The 27,641-nt window shown below is 33.7% G+C and overlaps 1 protein-coding gene across 1 annotated transcript in view; it reads left to right on the top strand.

Annotated features, from left to right (window-relative positions):
• Positions 1-24,382, top strand: part of LOC126883031 (sodium/potassium-transporting ATPase subunit beta-2-like) — a 137,318-nt gene extending 112,936 nt beyond the window's left edge. Inside the window, exons 4-7 of the mRNA XM_050648221.1 lie at positions 9,286-9,473; positions 10,264-10,371; positions 10,426-10,594; positions 16,593-24,382. Of these exons, the coding sequence (XP_050504178.1) occupies positions 9,286-9,473; positions 10,264-10,371; positions 10,426-10,594; positions 16,593-16,696 (569 nt within the window). The 3' untranslated portion in view covers positions 16,697-24,382. The remainder of the gene's footprint in view (positions 1-9,285; positions 9,474-10,263; positions 10,372-10,425; positions 10,595-16,592) is intronic.
• The last annotated feature ends 3,259 nt before the right edge of the window (positions 24,383-27,641 follow it).

Below are 27,641 nucleotides of genomic sequence, written 5' to 3'. Positions count from 1 at the left end.
CGATTCTACTGTAAAGCCGTATATTTATGAGGTAACCTACACCTCCCACTGATTTGTTCTCTTCACCATAGAATATATGGCCAGATTGTAGTGTCTGTAGGTGTTCGCTATGTCTTCTTATTTCCCCAAACCTTAAGGTTTTGTCCCCCTCCCCAGAATCCGAATTCGTGGGACAGACTGATAAATCAGTATGAGATTCTGGATTCATCCTACTCACCTGGGGTAATTTTTTAAATTTTGACATTATTTGACATTGTCTGCATATCTGATTGTATTTATCAGAATTCCATTAACTTTCACGCCCCATTCCAAATTATACAGCGCTTCTTTAAATACTTTAAATATTATATCTGAATATAAATTGAACAACAGTGGGGACAGTATACAACCCTGTCGGACACCTCTTTGTATTTTACATCTTTCTGTTGATTTTCCATTTATGCAAGCTGTCACTGTTTGACGGCTGTATAATTTTTCTATGATTCGTACGTCTTGGCTATCAACTCCTTTATCCTTTTAAATTGTAATTAATTTGTGATGCAACTCGATCAAAGGCCTTTTCGTAGTCAATAAATACAGCAAAGGCGTCTTTCCTTTGATCTCGGCATTTCTGCAATAATACATTTAGTGCAAAGAGTTCGTCCCGGGTTCCCAGTTAATTTCTGAAACCAAATTGTGTTTCATCCTGGTCTTCTTCACATTTATCTCTGATTCTGATGTGGATGATACATAGAAAAGTTATGCATCACCTAAAATTATGCTCATTTTCATAGTTGATTTTTTCAGATTACAGATCAAGGATTCAGCTAATTTTTTTATTATTTTAGATTTTTCTTTGGTATTTACACAGTTGGGCAAAGGTTTACTCAAACCTATTTTATGTACTTATATCGGGTGAAAGAAAAGAAATGTTTTCTTATGTTAAGTTTAAGATACCCTCTAGGGAGGACAAGGTACAAGTGTGAGTATACATCGAAATCGTATTGTGACGTTGTATCGTAAATCGTAAATCGTATTGTTGTCGTCCTACGTTTTGTGAACATTTTGTTTTTTCAATGTCCCTGATATCTTTAGAAACAAAGAAAATAGACGGTTTTATTCTTTAAAATGTATTTTAACTGAAACAGACACCCACAGCCCACAAGACACCCTGTAGGGAGGGAAATGTACAAAGGTGGGATATATTGAATTTATGTTGTAGTTTCATATTTTGTGAACTTTTTGTTTTTTTAATTTCTCTGATATATTTAATAACAAAGAAACTGGACGGTTTTACTCTTTAATATGTGTTTTAACTGACGACATGCGATACATGAGGAGACTATGTCTTATCATACACTAAGATGAAATTATTTCCTAGATATTGTGCGAAAGGAACAAAGTGTTCAAAGACAGAAAATCTATGTAGTGTACCTCTCGCTATTTAAAGAGCCTCCAAGTAGACACCAAATCCGCACTTACTCTCAAGGAAATTCCACTCCAAAACATCACAGAGCCTCCATTAAACAATCTCGTCCCGCTTATGTTGCGCTCTGCATACCGCTTACCTGGTCGACAAATAACTCTTATAGGTGTCGATCAGAACTGTTTACGTTATGTGCTTTTCTGTTTTGAAAGTTTTGTAAACTGTTATTTTTTATTGTTAAATTAGTTTTGTTTCAGTTAAAACACATATTAAAGAATAAAACCGTATACTTTCTTTGTTTCTAAAGATATCAGGGTCATTAACAAAAACAAAATGTTCACAAAACATAAAACTACGATGTATATCCACACTTGTACCTTGTCCTCTCTACATGGTGTCTCAAACTTAACATAAGAAAAACATTTGTTTTCCTCCACCCAGTATAAGTTTAAAAAATAATTTTGAGTAAACCTTTGTCCATCTGTGTAAATACCAAAAAAAATTATAAAAAAACATTAGCGGGATCCGTTAATCTCTTCACGAGAAAATCAACTATGATATATATATATATATATCCCGTTCACAGCGTAATACGCCTTTGGGTTCCCGTTCGCCAAGCCTGTCTATTCTGCCAGTCTTCTTCAGATAGATTTCTTGCTGACATTGCTTTTGAGATTCCTTGGATCCATGTTGTTGGTGGTCGTCCTCGTTTTCTTTTCTCTGGTGGTACCCATTCTAATATCTTTTTGGGTAGTCTTTCTTCCCCCATACGTCTAACATGTCCGTACCATATTAGTTGTTGTTTTTCGATGTCTTCTATAATTGATCTTTGTACTTTCATTTGTCTCCTGATGTCCTCATTTTTCACATGTTCTAATCTAGACTTTCCCGCTGCTCTCCTCCAAAAATCCATTTCAACTGCCAATAGGTTACCTTTAAGTTTTTGTGATAACTGCCACACTTCTGAGCCATAGACGATTACTGGTTTTAATATGGTATTATATATTCGTTTTTTCGTTTCCGGTCTTATATTTTTTTGCCATAATACTGAATTCAACGCACCTATAGCTTGTTTTCCTTTGGTTATTCTGTCTTTTATGGCTTCATCACTTCGTCCTGTCTTTGTCAGTTTTACCCCCAAATATGTACATTGGTCACATTTCTTAATAGTTTCATCTTCTAAGTCGAGGTCATCTGGATTATTTTCTCCTCCTACGCAAAGATATTGTGTTTTTTGGACATTTACTTCGAGGCCCCATCAACACTAGGCCCCAATTTACTTCGAGGCCCCAAGAATCAACTATGATAATGAGCATAATTTTAGGTTATGCATATCTTTTGAACCTATGTGTATTTTAGTATTAAGTAAGACAAAAATCATTATAGTAGACCTAACACAGCATATTCTCCAACACATTGGGAAGCTTGAGGGTTTCAAAGTAGTAAATAGTTTAATAACATTGGGTCTCTTACAACAGTTAGTTAGTAGTAAATAGTTTAATAACATTGGGTCTCTTACAACAGTTAGGATAAAACTAGTAACAATTTGCAAAAACTCACAAAACTAAGGCTGGTAACCATTCGAAACGTGAACCCTGAAAAAAGCAAATAAAAATAATATAGAGGCTTTTGAGATGTGGTTGTATCAATACTAGAACAACTCAAAGTAAAAGATATATTCCTTAAACAAATAAAACACATACATATATTTGAAGTATTCTGGAGGCCCCCATACTCTTCATTCGTAACGATAAAATCGTTAGTTTTAGATATATTTGAAATTAAAAACGAAGGGGCCCAGGTAAAACATTAATCAAAATAACTGTGCCGTTTCATTTTTAACTTCAGATATCTCGAAAACTAATGACTTTATCGTTACGAATGAAGAGTATATTATTTACAAAGTACTGAAGAATCGAAAAATTGCACTAAAATAGCTATTCCGCCAGTGGCGTAGAATTTGGGAAGGGTCAACCAATGACTTTCCCCCGTCGTACGCCTCTGGTAGTAGCCAGAAAAAATTGTTTAACCTAACTTAGCAGGGTGTACGTACGGTACCTACACTTGCTGCCAAGTATGACAAGGATATGCCAATCGGTTTTAAAGTACTGGGTACAAATAGTTTTTCAATTTTTAAATAAAACACCTTGTAACTCAGTAAGGAGCCACATTTTATTTAAGTGACTTGGGTTAAATCTTAATGTTTTGAGCCCAAGAATCTACAGTTAAAATATTTCCAATTATTAATGAAACACCCTGTATATTGAAATGACATATATTGTCGATGTTTAAAGAATTAAATTTCTGGGAAGACTGTGGCCCCTACTCGAAACTACACCATCTTCTGATTTGGTCAGAAGGCACTAGCCACCTAATTGCTGTAAGGCAATACTTAGTTTGTTATATAGGTTTAATTAACATTGTATGCATGTTATTTTAAAACGTTTTTATATACTTGGATTGGTCTGTGTCACTGTCTCCGCAAATTTTGTAATCCATTTTAAAAATAGTTCTAGACTACCTAACCACCTGAAATTTTCCGAATAGCTCTGAACTAGCTAACAATGCAATATTTAACTGCTATCATACAGGGTGATTGATTAGTGTGGTAAAGCTCCGTAGATCCGTTATAGTAATAGATAGCAATAACAGTTAATAACAAAAATTGTAGCCAACTTTGAGCTTCACATTACAAAATTAGTTGGAATGTTACAAGGTGTTCGATAACATAGTAGCAGACCAAACTTATGTTTTTTTTAAATGGAACACCCTGTATTTTATTTTATATTCGAAATCTTCTTAACTTCTCCATTACAAAAATATAAAGGTTTGGTAAGTTATACAGGGTATTTACAAAGTTATAACCAATTTTATATGAAAATCGTAACAAGTTCAACCTGTATAAACAAAAATAAGCACAACGGTAATGGTTGTTGATGCCATATTTTTTCATTTATTGTCAAAATTTTCATAAATGATTCATATTCCTAATTTTCTTTATATTGAATACAGGGTGAGTCAAAAAGCAAGTACATTATTTTCTAAGTAATTTTAAACAACCTGTATTTTATATCACTATCGAAGAATACTATTACCTTACTTTAATTTTTGTATAACATTCCCTATGTCTAAATTTATTAGTTTTCGAGATATTTTTATTTTTTAGAGCAAATTATTAATAACGGGTCCAAATCATTCCAAATTTTAAGTAAGCCATGACTGAATTGTCTTAAACTGACAATTTACAATTACTGATTATCAATCTGTAATCAAAGTTGGCTAAAATTTTTGTTATTAACTTTTATTGCTATTTATTACCGTAACGGATCTACGGAGCTTTACCCCACTAATGAATCACCCTGTATGGATAAATCGATTTTTTTTAATTTCAAACTATTTTAAAAATGTTACTAATGCAATGATAATTTAAAGTACGTTAATAAATCGATATTTACAAATTGATGGTGGCTCAGTGGCACTAGACTGCAGATCGAGAAGTTCCGAGTTCGAACTCGGCTGTGGCTGTTGCGTATCTTTTTTTAATTTTTTTAATAAATAAATAAAATTGATATAATTAAAATTCATATTTTATAAGTTAATTATTATATATAAAAATTATGTATACCATTTTAAACAACCGTGGTAGGTATTATAAGAAGTACTTTTTTCTACTACTGTAACTTTTGGAATTATAAAACAGTTAATACACCTACTAAAAATTCATATTTTATAAGTTAATTATTCTTTCGAAACATGTTGTGTCCTATTGGGACTGTGCAAGTTGCGCAAAGCGACACCTATTTCTACGCTCTGCACTTTTATTCGCACTTTTAATTGTATTGACCAATTACGTTAGTCCTGGTTGCTGGATAATTGTCAAGGCCATAGCCCAAAAAAATAATAAGAAGAAAAAATAAGATTCAGGTTAAGTGATGAAAACGTAAACAATTGTATTTAATAAATAAAATTAGGTATTCAAATGCAGTACTGCAAGCAAAATACAATTAATTAAATTTACCTTTATATAAGAATTGCATATCATATCAATATTGTGGAGCAACATATAATTTTTCTCCTTCAATGACAGTAGATATGAAATGTACGTCAATTTGACAATATGAATTATTTAATAAAGTTGCAATATTTCTCCGCTATTCGCGCACGATCGTTTCACGTATCCCTTCCAAGTACTTGCACACCGCGAATATAACAAAACCGTGGTATTATAAAAAGTACTTTTATATTATAGTGTAATTTTTGGAATCTTAAGCATTTTATATCGTCAAGTTATTTTATATTCTCTCCTATAAATAATAAAAACGTTTTATTATAAAAAAGTTCTTTTTTATAAAAGTGTAATTATTTAAAATCTTTTTATTATCTACTTGGCTTGGTTGTTGTCACGGTCTCCGCAAATTTTGTAATCCATTTTAAAAATAGTTCTAGGCTACCTAGGTACCTGAAATTCTCAGAACAGCATAGAACTAGCTAACAATGCAATATTTAACTGCTATTATACAGGGTGATTGATTAGTGGGGTAAAGCTCCGTAGATCCGTTCTAGTAATAAATAGCGATAAAAGTTAATAACAAAAATTATAGCTAACTTTGAACTTCACAGTAGAAAATTAGTTAGAATGTTACAGGGTGTTCGATAACATAGTGGCAGATCAAAGTTTTGTTTTTTTAAATGGAACACCCTGTATTTTATTTTATATTCTAATCTTCTTAACTTCTCCATTATAAAAATATAAAGGTTTAGTATGTTATACATGGTATTTACAAAGTTATAACCAATTTTACATGAAAATCGTAACAAGTTTAACTCCCTGTATAAATAAAAATAAACACAACGGCAATCGTTTATTGATGCCATATTTTTTTGTTTATTGTCAAAATTTTTATAAATGATCGATATTGCTAATTTTCTTTATATTGAATACAGGGTGAGTCAAAATGCAAGTACATTATTTTCTCAGTAATTTTAAATGAAACACCCTATATTTCTAAATGTACATCTATCTTCACTGCCGAACTTTATGCTATTGAAAGAGCCCTAACTTACGCGGTTGAACAGAACTTTGGAGACACGGTTATACTATCAGATTCTTTATCTGCTCTTGAGGCAATATCACAACCAATAACCAAAAAACACAACAATGAGTTGTTATGCCATATTAGAAAGACAATCGCTCGATTTAAAAATAAGAGTAGTGACTTGGTCTTTATCTGGGTAAAAGGACATGCTGGAATCAAAGAAAATGAGATAGTGGATGAAATGGCAAAGAATTCGGCAACTTTAAATGAAATAGTAGATTTAACAATCTCCAGCGATTACATTCCAGAATTGCATAAAAAATTAAGAAAGAAATGGGAAACTATTTGGCTTAAGTTTGTACAAACTTCGAGGAATCCATACACTTACATATACCCACAACTTCCGCAAAATATCCCACACATATTTGATTATCACGTTACTCGGTTTTATTCCACATCCCTAAGTCGCTTAAGATTAAACCATGGCAATTTTCCTGCACATTTAGCTAAAATAGGAATGCGTATCAACTCTCTCTGTTCATGTGATAACTACTCTACTGCAGATTTAAATCATATAATCTTTAATTGTGAACTTAATAAAAACCATACGAAAGCACTAATTGCTAGACTTCAGGAGCGGAATGTAAGTTTACCGCTGAATATTTCACATCTACTAAGCTTCAATACCAAAACTATTAATGATATTATCATACAATTTCTTAAAGATTCTAAAATAAAAATTTAATATGACATCTTCAATCTTCAATTTTCAAATATCTGTGGCAAAAAGTTCATCTAATGCCATCCCCTCTTTGTGAACACACACACACACCCTATATTTTATATCACTTTTAAAAATTACTATTACCGTACTTTAATTTTTATATAACATTCCCTATGTCTAAATTTATTAGTTTTCGATATATTTTCATTTTTCAGAGCAAATTATTAATTACGGGTATAAATCTATCCAAATTTTAGGTAAGCCATGACTGAATTATCTAAAACTGACAATTTACGATTACTGATTATCAATATGTAATCAAAGTTGGCTACAATTTTTGTTATTAACTTTTATTGCTATCTATTACTATAACGGATCTACGGAGCTTTACCCCAGTAATAAATCACCCTGTATGGATAAATCGATTTTTTTTTATTTCAAACTCTTTTAAAAATGTGACTAATGCAATGATATTTTAAAGTACGTTAATAAATGGATATCTACAAATTGATGGTGGGTCAGTGGCATTAGACTGCAGATCGAGAGTTCCCTAGTTCGAACACGGCTGTTGCGTATCTTTTTTTAATTTTTTTTAATAAATAATTAAAAGTTGATATTATATTTAAAATTAATCCATATTTTATAAGTTAATTATTATACAGGGTGTCCCAAAAGTAGTGGAACGGTCGAATATTTCGCGAACTAAACATCGGATCAAAAAACTGAAAAATACTTGTTCAATCATTTTTAAAAATCTATCCAATGACATCAAACACCAACCCCCACTACACCCCCTGGAGATGGGATGGGGGGTAACTTTAAAATCTCAAATGGAAACCCCCAGTTTTTCTTGCAGATTTTAATTTGTTACATAAAAGTAAGCAACTTTTAATCAAGACATTTTTTCGAACTGTGGATAGACGGCGCTATAATTGGGAAAAACGATTTATCCTGATACCATAGGTAAATTATAGAAACGGTCTAATATCTCACGAAATACACTTCCAAATAAGAAACTAAAAAACAGATTTTTAATCTTTTTCGAAAACCTATCGAATGACCAAACATGACCCTCCAACCCACCCCATGAATATGGGGTGGGGGGTAACTTTAAAATCTTAAATAGCAACCCCCACTTTTTATTACAGATTCGTCATGAAAACTTAAGTAACATTTATTCGAAACATTTTTTAGAATTGATAATAGATGACGCTTTAATTGGAAAAATTCGATTTATTAGCGCCATCTATCAGAAATTTTAAAAAATGTTTCGAATAAATATTGCTTAATTTTTTATGACGAATTCGAATCTGCAATAAAAAGTGGGGTTTGCTATTTAAGATTTTAAAGTTACCCCCACCCCACATCCAGGGGGTGGGTTGGAGGGTCATGTTTGGTGTTATTCGATAGGTTTTCAAAAAAGATTAAAAATCTGTTTTTTGGTTTCTCATTTGGAAGTGTATTTCGTGAGATATTAGACCGTTTCTATAATTTACGTATGGTATCAGGATAAATCGTTTTTCCCAATTATAGCGCCATCTATCCACAGTTCGAAAAAACGTCTTAAATAAAAGTTGCCTACTTTTACGTAACGAATCCAAATTTGTAAGAAAAACTGGGGGTTTCCATTTAAGATTTTAAAGTTAACCCCACCCCACCTCCAGGGGGTGTAGTGGGGATTGATGTTTGGTGTCATTGGATAGATTTTTGAAAATGATTGAACACGTATTCTTCAGTTTTTCGATCTGATGTTTAGTTCGCGAAATATTCGACCGTTCCACTACTTTTGGGACACTCTATATATAAATATTATATATACCATTTTAAACAACCGTGGTATTATAAAAAGTACTTTTTTATACTAGTGTAATTTTTGGAATTATAATTTTAACAGTTAAAACACCTACTAAAAATTCATATTTTATTCTTTCGAACATTTTGTGTTCTGTATATAACAAAACCGTGTTATTATAAAAAGTACTTTTTTCTTGCAGTGTAATTTTTGGAATTTTAAGCATTTTATATCGTCAAACTACTTTATATTCTCTCCTATAAATAATAAAAAGGTTTTATTATAAAAAAAGTTCTTTTTTATAAAAGTGTAATTATTTTCTTTTTAGCTTACCGTAAAGAAAATAATCCACACTACAATAATGTTGAACAGTGCAGTATGTTTGTCAGTCCGACGCCAGGTAAAGTATGTGATGTTAAAATGACTCCTCAGAAATGGAATCCTTGTTTAGAAGAAGCCGGATTTGGATTCGAAGACGAAAAAGGAGGTCCTTGTATTTTCCTTAAACTTAACAAGGTAATATATATCCATTTCAATTACTTTTGATACACACATGTTAATATTATTACAAAAAGTAATATTAAACTCACCAGACCTCCGGGTCGAACCGCATCTATTTTACCTACTATTATTATACCTTTATCTATTTTTCTACTACCTCTCTAATGTCTTCTTCAGGGCTTCCGGGATCGCAGTTTCCTGAGCCCCTAGACCCTACACTCTTTACTCACTGCACTATTGAAAAGTGTTGTGTCTGGGGCTCAGGAGACTGAAACCCTGACCGCCATGAAGAAGACATCAGAGGTTAAGTGGAAATCTTGGCGCAGTGAAAATCGACGTGGTTCAAGCTGGAAACCTTGTTTAGGACAATCACATCGTAGTGGACGATTTCCCCTTTGTTGTTTATTATATGTATGTAGTCTATTTCCTTTTTGGGTTTGCTATCCTGGCTTTGCCAAGTCGTCCATCTTCTTTGTTGTTTTTTGTGGAAGAAACTGTTCATTTGGAAGTTATTCTGAAGAAGAAAACCAACCAGGGTTTCTTTCTTTCATCGCATTGGTCTGACCCGTGTTTTTCTATAGCTGTTACATCAGCATATGTTCTGCTGGCAGTTTTAGCACTAAAATTACCACATATTATAACATATTGCGTAGGCATTCATATATTTCGTCGTAAAACTCTTCAACTTCCTCGTCTGAATGAAACTAGGTTGGGCTGTCAACTTGAATAATCTTTTCTTGATTTTGACTAAAATCGATGGATTAGAGAATACACTTTAATTATTGATACACATATTTTGTTTCAGATTTACAACTGGAATCCAGAATACTATAATTCAACTAATCTACCTGATGCCTCTATAATGAGTGAATATATCAGAAAAGATATCTTAGAAGCTGAATCCAGGAACGAGGTATATTAATTTAACAAACATTAATTTGTATATACTTATTTTGAAAATTTGTAGCATCAAATGGTTTGGGTAACTTGCGAAGGAGAGAATCCTGCCGACAAGGAAAACATTGGTCCATTACGATATATACCTCAGCGAGGTTTCTCGTCTCAGTACTTCCCGTTCAAAAATCAAGACGGTTACCTTTCGCCTCTAGTAGCTGTCCATTTTGAATCACCCAGACGTAAGTAAATAATTTGTACCTTATACATATTAAAACAGTTGAGTCCGCGAGTCTTTACCCGTGCGTCATCATTTAAAGTATACGAAATAAGTCGGAAATCTATTTCACGCAACAACAAGTGACAGAAAGTGGCTGCTGTTCCGATTACGGGTTTTATTATAAAATTTGACGTTATCAAATATATAGAATGTCAAATGTAAGTTTTGCTTCAAAATTTTTGTGCAGAATTACAGCTACATTTGAAGTAGCTTAATAATTTTTTTTATTATTATTGAGTAATAAATAAATAAACAATTTATAAAAAAATTCAATAACATATTTTATTTTTGTTATTTTATTCACTTTGACGGAAACCTAAACTCAATAATTTCTTTACTGTGTGAATGACGTTAGCTTTGTATGTTTTATATATTAATTGCCAAAATATAATTTTTGCACGATTGATCATTTTTGACTGTTTACCGTGACAGATTTTACGTCAGTAAGTGACATTTACTAGCAACTCGACGGTAAGTAATCCAACTCGACGGTAAGTACTCCAACTCGACGGTAAGTAATTCACTTACCGTCGAGTTAAAAAATCTCTTAATTTTAATTTATTTTTTGAAAGAATAAAGAAAACCAACGAATTATTTATTAATATTGAAACTTATGGTACAATTTGTTAAATTATTTAATGAAATCCCACTTGTTTGGGCTGTGGTTTCACTTCTAACAAAAACTCCTGCAGAATCGCATACATTAGTAGTATTACTAGTATTGCACAATATTTTTTCGGCAAAATCTATTTTATTTTGAAGAGAATCTTCTACAGAGCTTTCTGCCACTGTCGATGAACGCCAACCTCCATGACGCTTTAATCCGAGGACATCAACACCTTTATTAGCCAAAAGCGTTGCTGATGTCCTCCTGAACGAATGGCCAGTATAGTTCTCAGGATTAGGCAAATTTAAGAATTTGGCAATTTGAGAAGGCCAGCCCCCGATTGTCCCTTTCCCTATTACTTGAGCACAACATTTTCCTTTGGCGTATCTTAAGAACAAATGATTTGATTTTACTTGTAATGGACGAAGTTTTATATACTTTTGCAGAATTTCTAAATATGGAATTTTATCGTCTGGTTTATTAACGTCTGTAAAAGTACGCTGGATGTTCGTTTTTGTATTGGGTACTTTTACAATCATTAAACCATCGGTTTGTTGGATGTCATTCATAGTAATATTATATAATTGTTCTCTTCTACAGGCACCAGATATTCCCAATATCATTGCGACCTACAAATTATGAAAAAATCTTCATTAGAGTATTTCTTTTACCTAAACTAGCTTATATTACCTTGTGAACTAGAAATTCTTCATTCGGTGCATCCATCAGAAATTCTTCAAATTGCTCCCGTGTAAAAATGCTCGCTTTCTTAGGCCTATAGCCAACATTTTTTCTCTTCAAATACGCGATCAAAGTTGAAAACGTGGAAATATCAATGCCATCATAAAGAAAAACGGTGGATTTAATCATTGAATATTCTGCCCAGAGGCTTCCAGGAGCTTTCAACTGCATATGTCTTTGAACGAAATATGGCAATAGAGTCTTTTCTTCGATTCTTAAATTTTTGCTTTCGCACCACTTTTTAAAACTTTGGTAGGTATTTTGATAACGGATTTTGGATTTTTCGGGAATAATTGCGGAACACCCTTCTTCCCAAGCCCGTTCAATTTCTTCAAATTCACTTCCGCTCATATTTTAATTTATAATAATCAAAATTGTACTTAAAATTATTGACAACTAAATAAAAACTCAATTCTCCATTGTTGTTATGCACCCTAGTTACTACCTAACAACCAAAGTATCTATCTTGATAAAATGAATGAAACTAGTCAATATGAAGAAAATGTTTAATTTTATAATTTATAATGATATCAATCGTGCAAAAAACGTTATAAGCATGTCGAACGTTAAGGATAACCGATCTCAGACAATAATTGGAGTCGTCGCTCCGCTCCTCCTCCAAACAATTGTCTTCGATCGGTATAAAACCCTTACCGTTCTCCATACTTAATATGCTATATTTACCTTAAAAGTTCAAAGCCCAATATAAAAATAGTTGTGAAAACAACTGTTTCTGTAATATAAAGAAACTTCAAAACGCAAAAATTCGACAAAAACCGAAAAAAATTCAACTGACTGACAGCCACAAAAGTAAACAAAGCAGAAACGTCAAACAAATTGTGCTTAAAATATGAAAACATACCGAATCGTCTTTTTTGTACCTATCTCTTTTCAATGCACTGAGTCTAGATGGTTCATAAAAATTACATGTATTTTTACTTAATAACAAAGGGCAGCTGGTTTGTCATGAGTTTCATGCGTGGAAGATAATGATGCTAGATAAAAAGTATGTGTTTTATCTCGCCAGGTATTAATGACGCACGGATAAAGACTCGCGGACTCAACTGTACTTAAGTATAGGTAAGAACTTTCGGCTTCAATGATATTTAAATGGGATTCATTTTTTTCGAATCCTGAGAAAACTAATAAGTATTTTTGAAAAATTTAAACGCAGAATAAAAGATTACGTTATTACCGAGGGCCGAAAGTCCCTGAAAACTTCTATAATGTTTATTTTAATAAGTTACAGGGGTGAAAAACTAAGAGAAAATTTAATTTGATTTTTAATTTCAAATACCTCATTCAAAAGAAACTTTTTATTCATTCTAAGGGACTTTCGACCCTCGGTAATAAAGTAATCTTTAATTCTGCGTTTAAATTTTTCAAAAATACTTATTAGTTTTCTCAGGATTCGAAAAAAATGATTACATTTAAAATACATTGAAAATTTTGACAGGCGTCAAAATGTTCCTTTCCTCTTAATACATACAATTTTTTTGTCTTTAATACACACATAAAGTATGGTGCAAATTTTTGGAATAAATTCGTTAATTCGTAAGCTAATGTTATGTTCCTGACATAAGAATAATACATGTCCATTTACAATAAAATATCTAATAGTTTTCGACATTGAAAAAAATCGATTTTCATTTTGTAACTTCAAAGGGCTGTAACCTTTCTTATGAGCACATTTTGTACTAAGGTAAGTTAGGTGCAATCGAATTATTTTTGACCCCAGAATGTGTGGTATAATTTATGACCAATCTTTTCGGGACACCCTGTATATCTGTGATATATTCCCAGGCTATTTTTATAAGCCAACCTTTCATAAAACATCGGACTATCGGACCTAATAATCTACTGAGTGAAACGTGTCTTGAACCTTTTATGGGTTCATAACTTCGTATTTTGTTACTTTGGGGTTAGAAAGTATAAAACTTTATATCTTTCAGAAAGCATGTACGCGTGTACGCAGTATGTTGACCCTTTTTCTATTTTTACTGTTCTATAACGGCAAGTTCAAGTACTCAGTCAAACATGGTTTGACTAAGCTTCTTTAAAAATTTATTAATATTATACAGGGTGATTGATTAGTGTGATAAAGCTCAGTGAATCCGCTATAGTAATGGATAGCAAAACATTAGCACTAGTTTACATTGGAATTTAGTTCACTGGAATAATGTGCTTTTTGCTGCTGAAGCCAGATTCCTTTGACGCTTTTAAAATAGATAGGTTCAGAAATGGAATAAATGTGAAGTCCAGCATGGAGTTGGTGATCGTCGATATACAGAGTGGGCCAAAGAAAACAGTCCACCTCGATATTTGGCAGTACCTATTTATTAGATTTTAAGGAAATGAAGAAACAGTTCGATTTTTGATCTAAGGGGGACACATTTTTACGGTACATACATCTGTTATTTGTCAACCCCCTCCCTTTCATTTCCCCCACCCCTTATTTTTAAATAGGGAATAGGGGTCGTGTGCTACCTCATTTGAAAGGTTATTCAATTCTCTATACAGTAACATTAACATTGACATAATTATTTATACAGGGTGTCCAAGAAAAATTATTTTGAATTAAATTAATTGACACAAAGAAGAATGTATGCAATTTATTTAACTCAAAATACATTCTACTATTGACAGAAAACGGAGAAAAATATTTATTGGACAAATAAATATTGTTTTTCGCTTAAATTCAGTATTCAACCTAACAAGAGGCAGATGGGTGGCAGCTTGAACATTGAAATTAAGCAAAAAGCAATGTTTATTTATTAAAAAACATTTTTTTCTGTTTTCTGACAGCAGTAGAATGTATTTTGAATTAAATAAATTACATACATTCTTCGTTTTGTGTCAATTAATTTAATTAAAATATTTTTTATTATTAACATATGTGCTTCTTTGACCTGGAAAACGCGTTTGACAGAATCCGAAGAAAGGACGTATGGAAGACACTAAAAGAAAGGAGAGTCGACAGACACATAATAGAAGTAATGAAGGATATGTACAAAAATATTACAAATACAATAAGAACTAATAACGAGGAATGCAGAGAATTTACTACAAGTCAAGGCGTCAAACAGGGATGCGTGCTGAGTCCACTGCTATTCTCAGTGGTACTGGATGAAGCGATAAAGAAAGCCAAGAGAAGAATGAGAAAACTAACATTAGGATACTGGCAAATGAAACGGACTCAACTATCGGAGCTACTATTCGCAGACGACATGGTATTGATAGCAGAAAACAGAGAAGACCTACAGAACAATCTTGAAATCCTAGAAGAAGAACTATCAAACATAAATATGAAAATTAATACAGAGAAAACAAAAACAATGATAATTTCAAATACGAAGAAGACACACGCAATAGAATTAGACGGGAAACAACTAGAGCAAGTGGAATATTTTAAATACCTAGGAGTAATAATCGAAGCAAATGGTAAACAAGACATGGAAATAAACGAGAGAAAGGGATGAACAGGAAGCTTATTTAACGCTATGAAAACAACATTTTTGGGGAAAAAAGAGATACCGAAAAAAGTAAAAAAGGCAGTCGTTAAATCAGTAGTTAGACCAACAATCATGTATAGCAGCGAGACATGGACATTGACGGGGAGACAAAAATCCAGAGTCAATGCTGTGGAAATGAGGTTCCTGAGGAAAATAGCAAACAGAAAGAGGACAGACAAAATACGAAACGAAACAATTAGACAAAACCTAAAACTGGAACCAATCAATGAATAAATAGTGGACGGACAACTTAGATGGTTCGGGCACGTGTGTAGAATGTCGAACGAGAGGCTTACAAAACGAGTGTTCGAAACGAGAGTGCAGGGGAAAAACAAAAGAGGAAGACCAAGAGTTATGTGGGTAGATGAAATCAGGAAAGAAGTCGAGAAGAAGGGATTGACATTGGAAAGTGCAAGAAACCTAACGCAAGATCGGAAAGCATGGAGACTACAATGCCAAACTCAACTCCACCAGCTTTACACCTAAAGGTAGAAAGGCTTAGGACTAAGTAAGTAAGTAATTTAATTAAAATATTTTTTCTTGGACACCCTGTATAAATAATTATGTTAATGTTTATCTTACTGAATAGAGAATTGAATAACCTTTTAAATGAGCTAGCACACGACCCCTATTCCCTATTTAAAAATAAGGGCTGGGGAAGTGGAAGGGAGGGGGTTTACAAATGTATTTACCGTAAAAATGTGTCCCCCTTAGATCAAAAATTGACCTGTTTCGTCATTTCCTTAAAATCTAATAAATACTGCCAAATATCGAGGTGGACTGTTTGCTTTGGCCCACTCTGTATTCTTGATGGCTCATCGATATATTGTAAAGATATTAGTCAATCACGTTGTATTTTTTAGTGGATTTCTTGGCAATTAATAATTGTTGGCAATAAATGGTTTTATTGTAATGCAGGATAATGCCGGCAACATACAGCAATATGTGTCACATAATACCTAGAGGAAGTTGAAAATGAACTAACTAGCATGTTGCTGCATTTTTAGGTGATGCGTTCCAAATTTATTATATTACGAAACCTTTTCTTATTTTGTCAGTATGTTTAGTCAATTATACAGCTAAAGATTGTTTTCTTATAGGTGGTGTATTGATCAACATTGAATGCAAGGCATGGGCAAAAAATATCATTCACGACCGCGTCGACAGAAGAGGGTCAGTTCACTTCGAACTTATGGTGGACTAAAAACATCATCATTATCAAGTAGGCCAAATATGGGCTCTGACAACTGCCATCAAGTAAAATCGCAAGGGCTCGCATTTTTAGAATTCAAATTTCCGTAAAATACAAATATGGTGACGGTCTAGATAGTTTAGTTACCAGATATTAGTTCACGACAACCTTAGGAATTTTATCTTTGCCATCACTGTTAGTTATATACAGTCGATTCGGAAACATATAGTCGTTCAAGACAAGAAGTTGTAGTTTACTTAAAAACTATCACTTCTCGTCCTTCATAACATACAGAGGTTATTTTTCTTACTTGCGGCTTGCAGTTCTGAAATATCAGCTTTTCCAAGCTTAAAAAGATCTCACAGTTTATAACTTTGGAAAACCTTGGTATTTCTCAGGACAGTATCTTAAGTTTCCCGACTATATTTTTGTGGATCGCCAAATTGTATTTTAGGTCGCTTTTGGCCACCTATCACTGACTTCCATAGGTGTACCCAGGGTAAGCGTCAATGGGGGTCGAATACTTCACTTGATTGCAAATTTTTGTAAAGGTGACAGCCGTTTTTGTGTCCGGATCATGTGTCGAATATATAATCAGGAAAGCATTCCCTTAAGTGGTTTTAAACACCGTGGATCCCAAATTTCCCAAACATTTAATGACCATATTACAACATGTTGTATGTATTGATACTCACACAAAAAAGTGCTACAAACTCGAAGCAAAGGAAGTAATAGGATAATATATGTATAGAATACCTAACATATTGGAATATTGTTTTTTATGTTACAAGTCTATAGAAGTTGGGACAGAACACAATGGACGCACTGCCGGAAAACGTAGCAAACATCAGGACTACTGGTAAAAAACAACTTATTTTTTTTTGTTTATTTAACACTGCCCTGACTTGATATAGCGAAACCGGTAATAATATCTCAAAACCTTGGCTTATTGATGTACCCCCTGATCTTTCAGATTAGGTGTATGCATTGAAAAATATCCAAACACCTAATATAAAATAAGAAAACTGTGTCATTAACAATATGAAAAACAATTAATTTGAAAGAGTTTTCAACTGAACAATGCCTTACAATTTATACAAGGTGATTCAGTGAAACTGTACGATTTGGCACCGCTGCTGAAGATAAAATAGAGGACCCGCGGGCTTGCGACGTAAACGTTGTGAATCTAGAGAAGAGTGGGAAGTTTAGTTATCATGGACACGTGATCGGGTGAACAACGTGCATTTACTATGAAAGCTTATTACAAAAATGGTGAAAGTTTTGTGCGTATACAACGATCGCGTTTCGTTTACACTACCATTTGCCGCCCCGCGATGCAGTTCCGTCTAACATGGCTATTAAGACTTGGGTTAGAAACTTTGAAAGTAGTGAAAGTAGTAAAATAGGTGGTAGTGTCAAAACTGCTCGCACACCACAGAATATTGAAGTGGTGCGAAATTTGCGAAATTTATTGCACGCAAGTCGTCGCAGGGAGTCGCTTCGAGGACTTCCGTGTAATGAATTTCACGCCGCTTCAATATTCTGTGGTGTGCGAGCAGTTCTGATACTGCCACCTCTTTCTGTTATGTGAAACCACTACTTTCAAAGTTCTTAACCCATGTCTTAATAGCCATGTTAGACGGAACTGCAACGCGGGGCGGCAAATGGTAGTGTAAAGGAAACGCACTCGTTCTACACGCACAATACTTTCACCATTTTTGTAATAAGCTTTCACAGCAAATGCGCGTTGTTCGCCCGACCACGTCTACATGATAACTAAACTTCTCACTCTCTAGATTCACAACGTTTACGTCGCAAGCCCGCGGATCCCCTATTTTATCGTCGGCAGCATTGCCAAGTCGTACCGTTTCACTAAATCACCTGTTATCAAAAAAATTTTGGGATCCATTGTGTTATTTTTACTGTCGTTACCCCTGATAACGGCAGTAGAGTATAAGGCTGTTTTACATTTAGCTCAATGTTATTATTTACAAATTTAAAATGTTATGCTGTCTGTTTCTTTAACAACGTTATTTTCCTCGGCTAGTATTATTTTAAATTGCCGTTATGGAAATTTTATATAAAAGTGTTAAAAAGTGTATATATATTTTCTAAAATAACCGATTTGTTAACTTATATGATTAAAAAATCCTTGAGGAAATGGGCGCTTGTTTAATCCGCATGCCATTTAGTGTAACAGTTTTTGACGCATCACAATAAACTATAAAAGAACATTGTAGTGGACTACTTAAGTCTGATGTCACACGGGAGGGGGACCTTATATGATCCTTCGAAACAAACTTTTAATTCCGGTCTACAAGAGATTTTATTTTAAATTTATTCCTTAATTTCTTAAAAATAAGAAAATTAGATAATTTAGGTAAACGCTTAAATAGATCAATTCTGTATAATAATCGACAGTGTACTAGGGCGGTCCGATAAATACTTAGCCACAAAAGAAAAACGAAAATTTTGCAATAGTGGTGATTTATTTTTTGAAAGAAAGTAGTAGATAAATTTCTGCCAGGCGAGTGACTTTTTCAAGTTTGAAAACAAAAAGTCGTACAGGGCTAAATCTGGAAAATACAGTGGATGGGACAGCAGTTGGAGGTGTAAGCTGAAGCGTTGTCATCGTGGAAGAGTAGGTACTCTTTCCTTCTTCAATTATGGCTGTTTTTTTCTGAAATTTGTCCTCGAATTGGCTCAATAATGCTGAATAGAAAAGCCCTGTGACTGTTTTGACCATTTCCAGGAAGTGGATATAGATCACACCTTGTAAATCCCAGCAAAAGGTGGCCATCACCTTTCCGGCCGATTGGACAGTCTTCGCCCTCTTCGAAGCACGTTCACGGGGTGACGTCTACTGCATCGACTGTTCCTTGGTCTCTGGTGTGTACCAATGGAACCATACCTTGTTGACTCATCATCATTATCAGTCTCTCTCAATCCACTGCTGACATAGGCCTCCCCTGTTTGTCTCCAAAGTTTTCTATCTTGTGCTTTTTGTATCCAGTTTTTTGTTGTCTTTCGTAAGTCGTCTTGCCATCGTATTGGTGGTCTTCCTCTGCTACGTTTATCGGTTCTTGGTCTCCATTCAACTAGTTTGCGAGTCCATCTTCCGTCCTTCATTCTGGCAACGTGTCCAGCCCATTTCTATTTTAAGTTACAGCTTCTTTCAATGACGTCTATGACTTTGGTCTTAGCTCGTAGATCTTCGTTTCTAATCCTGTCTCGCAGAGTGGCCCCTATCATTGATCGCTCCATTCTTCTCTGCGCTACTCTTAGTTTTTGTGCGTTTTTCTTTGTGAGCGATAATGTTTCTGCACCATAGGTCATCATCGGTAGCACGCATTGGTCGAAAACTTTTTTCTTCATGTTAGTTGGAATGTCAATCTTAAAAATGTCCCCAAGAGCTCCGTATGCTGCCCATCCTTGTATTATTCTTCTGGATACTTCTGTTGTTTGCTTGTAAACCGCTTGGATTACGCTTACACAGCCTCAAATACTGGAATGAAGTTGTCTCATGGTTGTACTTATTGTCCGAACTGAAAAAATGTGGTATCCATCGCGCCGACAGCTTTCTTATGACCAAAATATCATGCAGGATATGACCAACAAGATCTTTTGAGATGCCTGCTGCCTCAGCTAACTTACGCACCTTCAGTCGGCGCTCTGCCAATGTTAGATCGTGGAGTTCTTTTACGATATCCTCCGTGGTAGCCGTTTTCGGGGCACCTGGGAGTCACTTATCAAGACCGCAATGAAGCTCGTTAAAATAATTTTTGACGGTCGCCATCGAATGAAAAGTGTCACCGTACACAGTATTCAAGCGCTTTTTTATTTCGCTGCGGAATTTCGCTTCCAAAAATAAGAGTCGAATCACCATCCGATATTGCTCTTTTTTCATTCGGCTGAGTCCGATTCGGCTGAGAGTTTGATATAGATAGACGGTCTACAAGAATGTATTATTTACATGATATTAGACTTCTCTTGCGATATTGGCGCCATCGGGCGCAGAGGCTATATACTTATCGGACCAACCACGTAGGTAAAATAATGTATTCTCATTTATAATAGATTGAAAAATAAGATTAAAATGGAATATATCTTACGATCTTTACAAATGGTTATTAGTCTGCTTGGTAAGGTTCATAAGTTCCAACCAGCTTGTGAGACTTCACAACTTCAGTCGGTCCATTGTTACTGATTGTATGAGGTATTCGAGTATATTATATTACTTAAAAGCTAAAGACATACGTCTTTGTGTTGTGATAGAGACGAATGTGTTATATTATTTCTGTAAATAAAATTTCGTTGTAATTTTATAGCATATGTATTCTTTTATAGTAAAAGTAAGCAGTATTCGTTTGTGCATTGAATATTAAGAAATTTAAGCGTAGATGTCCGCATGTACCAATATTTTCTATTAAAAGTGCTTTTAGTAAGTGTCGTGAAGTAAAACTTATAGAGATTTATTGTATTGTAATCTCTCATTTACCCGACAATATGAATACAAAAGTGTTCTTGTGACGAGAAGACACCTGCCTTTTTTGTTAACTCAAATAAATAGACGAAATTTTAAATTAACATTCTTTTTCTCTTTTTAATACAAATAATTTCCTTAAACACATCATTTACACTGTACATTTTTATGGAAGGAGCAGTAGAAACAGTTGCAGTAAAAAGTTTAGAGTCGTTCAATGAAAATACAATCCGTTTTCTCCAAATCTAAATAGCGGCATCACTGTTTGATGTGTCATGTCATGTCATGTCATGTGTCACTTGTCATGTAAAGTTTAATTATAGGTTATGGTCGTTATGTTGCAAGCTGCCATTTTTATTGTTACGTCTCTCTTACAATCGCTTCGAGTTTAAAAACACATTTAACACGTAAGACAGACGCTGTTAGTAAAACACTACACTAATCTATGTACCTACTTGGAAAATCCTAGTCGACTATAATTTTTGTGTAAATTGAGGTGTAAAGGAACCTAGTAGAACACCTAGTAAAACGCTTAGCGGAACTATGGTGGACGTCGGCGTTTGCCAATAGGAAGACCAAGGAAGAGTGACAAGGTGACAACCGCTGCTAAAGAGATATTGAGGGTGGACAACTGGAGGAGAGCAGCCAGGGACAGAGCTACTTAAAGGCGGATGCTGGGAAAGGCCAGATTCCGACTTGGGCTGTAACGCCATAGGAGAGAGAAAAGTGCAAAAATTAATACTGGATTGGTTTTCTTGAGTTTCTTCTTGCGTAAATAATTTGGTATTTTTTTATGTTTATTGATTCCGTTTATCCCTTCCATTTTTTTCGATTATTATTCCTGTGGAATAGATTCGCGTTTTCTAGTGTCTTCTCGTACTAATATCTCCTCTATAGAAACTAAATAATATAAAAAATATATAAGACAAATATAAAATCTGTTACACAACTGTCATTAGAGATTGAAATAAAGCTTAAGATTTTTTAACTTGCCTACAATAGAGTTGATAACAGGTTTTGTTTCACATCTCTATACTTATGCCTGTAAACTGTAGAATCTGTTCCGAATGTCAGCATTAAGTTACACATTAACTGCCGATATCTGTTCTTTCTTAAATAATTGCCAGAAAATTTCGTCTAATCTTCAACGCCATAAATGCAATGTAAAAATTAATCTTAGTATACTTGTGAGTGCAGAAGGTGTGCTATTGCCTTTTTAAACACATGGCATACTTACATTATATTATCGTTAAATGTATTCCTATCCAGACCTCGTTCCAACATATTGCGGCTAGGAGCAGAAGAATAAGACAGCTGACAAGCTAACCTACTGACAGTTGACATTGACATTATTATTATGAATGACACAAAATGTATTTAAGTTCAGTCATCATTTTTATATAAAATTCACATCTTATTGCTAAATATTATTTTCCAGTTATTTGATTATAAAGATCAGTGCAACGTAGTAGCCTATATAAATATTCTAAATCTACTCACAGCCAAGAAGAAACAGGCTAAACCCGCTACCTTATTCGGAAAGTTGGTCACGTGATGATTATGAATTTGACTCTTTTTATTAGCTGTGAATATGTATTTAGTAATAAAATATACTTTATATCAAAACGGTAACTTTGCTTCACAATAGGGCTATTTATTGCATCATTGCCACCATTTTTCTCGCACACTTGACATATGACATACAATATACGTCATACGTCTTTGATATATAATTGGTATATACCAATGACGTATTACGTATATATTGTACGTCATATGTCAATAGCCATCTGGAACAAGCGCATATCGTAATATTTTACTATTATCTCAACTGTCACTTACCTCTGCAAACAGGTATTCAAATGCAGGTCTGGAAACTGGCTTTGGTTAAGATTACGCCTAACGGTAGCATAATGTAGGTGTGTTATAACTAAAAATAAAAAGAATCCTACACTTACGGACACCTACGATATGTGTTAAGCACTGTTAAAATGCTATAGTTCTATTATAAGGAACAAAAAAGATGAATATGCAAGAAATTAATAATATTGTTATAAATTACCAGAAGATAAGTGTTAACTGTACTTCATAGAGTCTAGATTATCCTAATAATACTTAGATAATAATCAGTTTTAAGATTTTCAAAATGAAAAATTCTACCGTTCGCAAGATGTAGTAGACTGATTATTTTCCGAAATGCATTTTGCATATCAAAAGTAAACCGCCAATATGGCAAAATATTTTCGACGAAACTTTGGTAATATTTCAGTCAATAAAACGCACAACGATTTGGAATGGTTACTTGTGGATAATTCCATATCAAATTATTATACCTAGAAATACATACTTATCGAACTCGATACCATCAATTAAGTTTTTAATTTATTTTACTTGTGAAACACCAAAATCAATTGCACACAGATTGTGTTGACATTGACGTTTGACATTTGACGTATGGTAAATAACAATACTTTCGTTATAAAAAAAATAAATAAAAGCAAATACTAAAGTAACGATATTTTTATGAACCATACATTTTTAAACGAAATAATTACGAGATGCAAAAATGAAATATTACCAATTCGTCCTCTTAGGTTTTAACCGAATTCAACCTAAAATAATAACGTAACTATTTATTTAATTAGTATTACAACTTTAAATTATAAAGCGAATAATAAAACAGTTATAACCTAAGAATAATTACAAGATCTCAATAAAGGGCTATGAAGCCGTAAAAAAGTAATAATTTTGATATGTTGTGCTACACATTGTTAATCTGCATTGTATATTACTTAAAATATTTTGTCTCCAAGAAATATTCCAGATTCAAACAATTAAGAGAACTTAATATAACAGAAATGATATGGATTTCTGAAGATAAAATAATACCTATATTTGAACTGATTTTTACCATTTTCTATTTATTGGTTTTCTTTAGTTTACTCAAATTGTTCATGCTCTTTTATAAAATGGTTTAAATATATAATAAAGTTTATCTTTAACACTCAGTATAAACAAACACCGAGTTTACAATAACAATAAGATTGAAATCTATCTGTTTCTGGAATTTTTCGTGTAAACAAGTATTTAATTTATGGTCTAAATGTTGGACACAACCTGCCAAAGTATGTTGTGGTCAATATGCATCTTTTAAAATAATTTCTTTGTGCTTAAATGTAATTTTTTAAAGAATATAAATAGCGGTTCTAACACTACACATTGTTGTTTTTTTTTTACTAAGCTTATATCCCTTATGAGCTAAGAGAAATGAGAAAAGAAAGAAAATAGAGAATATAAAGAAGAGCCATTATACTTTAAAAAAAGTCCTAGTGGTCCTAGAGGAAAAAAGTCCTAAAAGAAGACCAATTCCAGGACTTCTCAAGTTCACGAACCCAGAAGATAAACGTTATTTACATCTGCAAACTTTGCGTACACATCATGTTCCCCAGTATATAGCAATTTTTCGACGCATTGGTTGTCAGTACAAACAAATGCACTGTATACAACGTTGCTCAAGAGTATTTTCAGTTGTTTCGGCCAACGTCCCCTACCCCGACTGACATTACGATGTTACAACGTTAAGTAATACCTTTAGTTTTAGTTATACGGGCAACTAGTTTATTACCATTGTGACAACTACATATCACAGTTCAGTTTTTCAACAATCGCAACGACTTAAAAATGTTATAATGCTAAACTAATTTACGCCCTGGCCGACTCTGTAGTTGAGTAGTTGTCTGTCACGTCACTACCCTAGGTGTTGTTCTAGAGGTGTGACACGTTTGCGGCAACTTCCAGAGCAGAAAAAGAATTTCCTTTATAACCTTATTTTTTCTTATTATTATATATTTTATTTTGATGGAAATTTTCGATTTATTTAACATCCTGTTTATTTGTTTTTTTAATAGCTGGTTTCCATTCCATTGTTTTATCAGCAGATTTGAGATTTGATAACCTTTTAATCTTTGTATCAGCTTTGGCAGACAGGGTTGCCAGGTCAGTTTTTACTCTTTCAGTAGTTTCGTTTTCACAAAATCAGGAGATTCTTTTTAGGCCATGTAAATACAGTGATATGCACATCCATCCTAAATGTCCCAAGAGGAATTCCACAAAATTGGAAACCTAATTATTCCAAACCACCAACTGGTAATTACCATTTTTTAGCTAAAATCTACTAAACCAAAAACTGAAACATACTTAAGGATTTTTGGGATATATTTGGGATTTTTATAATAAAAACAACAGCTAACTTAAGGGGAGAGGCGCAAAATGTCGTCTGTTAAAATGTTCAATGTATATTAAATGTTTTCATTTTTTGCGAATCCTTAGAAAACTAATAAGTATTTTTGAAAAATTTAAACGCAGAAAGAAAGATTACGTTATTACTGAGGACGGAAAGTCCCTGAAAACTTCTATAATGTTTATTTTAATGAGTTACAGGGGTGAAAAAAGAAAAAAATGAGTGTGACTTTTAATTCCAAATATCTCCTTCAAAAGAAACGTTTTGGTTTTTCTAAATAATGCAGTCTTTCATTCTGCGTTTAAATTTTTCAAAAATACCTATTATAGTTTCCTCATGATTCGAAAAAAATGGATCAAATTCTGTTGAAATATACCAAAAATCTACTAAAAAATATTGCCTACTAGATTTTTTTAAAAAATATCAAAAATCTACCAAAAAAGTAGAAATATACTAAATGTGGCAACGCTGTTAAGGAGAATGATACACTTTTGACACTGGTCACATGACCTCTGTCACCCAATAAGAGGGTGCGTTCTAAAATGGTTTTGATAGTCGGCGCGGCCGGGTTTGGTTGGCGATTGGACTTCTAAGTTGTCTTATCCGTCTAAGGTTGGTAATAAGGTATTTTTTAGTAATATTGTTTATTGCGCCATTTTGGTTTTGCTTAAGATTTTTGGGATGTAAAGAAAATGAAAACAGAATATAAAAAATGCAGGCATTTTCTGATACCTTTAAAAGCACCATCAATACATTAAATTTATACAGAACATCTTTAACATAAATTTTGACTTTTATATTAAAATTTGATTTTTTAAATTTGCATATTTTTTGTCAAAAATGTCATAAAAAAGGAGCGCGTGTGTTTTTTAATGGTGAAATATCCATATTTCACGGTAATCTGAGATGCGTTTATAAATTTCACATCAGGTAATAAGTCCTTTATGTATTTATATAAACTTAAATACCCAATACGATGTCAAAACAGTTTACTTTTTGGTAATCGCATTCACCATACAGGTGTTAAAAATATAGGTAAAAAAACATAACTAGTCTGACTCCTTGAGCAACCATTGCACGCGCAGGTGCTTTTTATAGTCGCTTCAGTTGTCTTATGCAACGCTTACGAAACGATGTTGCTTAAACAGGAGGTTGCCTAGGCTACGTCAAGACAACTCAAAAATCGTCCACCAAATCAGTGCAGAATAGGGTCGTGTTCTAGGCAATAACAACGTTGTAAGAAAACGTTGCCACGCGGTAGACAACGTTGTCGCGTCGACAAATTGCTACTTGGGTTACAGCTAGACAACTGCGAAAAAATCTTTTCACAGCCCGTGGCCGGTAATGTTCGGTTCGTAAAGTGCCAATTCGGATAGAGACACGTTAAGGGAATTTGGAATCAAAGCCAGAATGACTGCTACTGCTCCACTGTTAATGAGTGCACACCTTATAACACGTTTAAGTTTTGCACCAGAATATGTCGATTGGGATATTAAAGACTGGACTAATATTCTTTTTATTAATGACTCAAGATTTGCACTTTGTGGATCCAAGAGACACTTTGCACCTTCGGATGCACAAAGTGTAAATCTTGACTCATCAATAAAAAGAATGTTAGCTCAGTCGTTAATATCCCAATAGACATGTTCTGGTGCAAAACTTAAACGGGCCATACGGTTTGCCTTCGTTAACGGTGGAGCAGTAACAGGCATTCTGGCACTGATTCCAATGTTTCTAATAGAATTGGCACTTATTTAAACATTACGGGCTGTGGAAAGATCATTTTGCAGTTGTCTAGCTGTAACATGATGTGTACGCAAAGTCTGCAGATTTAAATAACGTTTATCTGCTGGGTTCGTGCACCTGAGGAATCCTGGAACTAGTCTTATTGTGTATCCTTCACTTTCTCTATACCTTCTTAAAGCACTTGAAATACTGGATTGGTGGATTCCCATAACATCAGCAAGATATTGTCCATCAGCAAGATATTGATGACCGATCGTCCATCTCCAATTAAAGCTACAATTTGGGCTGCATGTTCTGACGTATTACTCATTTTTTGTAAGAACGCACCTCCTCATTGACAACTCAAGCACAAGCAAACATGGTGTACAGATCAAATTCTCGAACATAAATGTCCAAAATAAATATTCTCCTTTAACAAAACATTCATAAATGACGATTTAACAAAAGAAATAGAAATAAGAGGGCCGGCGTAGCTAAGCGGTAGTGTG

Source organism: Diabrotica virgifera, chromosome 4 (assembly GCF_917563875.1).
Source record: "Diabrotica virgifera virgifera chromosome 4, PGI_DIABVI_V3a".
Taxonomy (NCBI): Eukaryota; Metazoa; Arthropoda; class Insecta; order Coleoptera; family Chrysomelidae; genus Diabrotica; species Diabrotica virgifera.
This window is presented reverse-complemented; position numbering and strand designations above follow the sequence as displayed.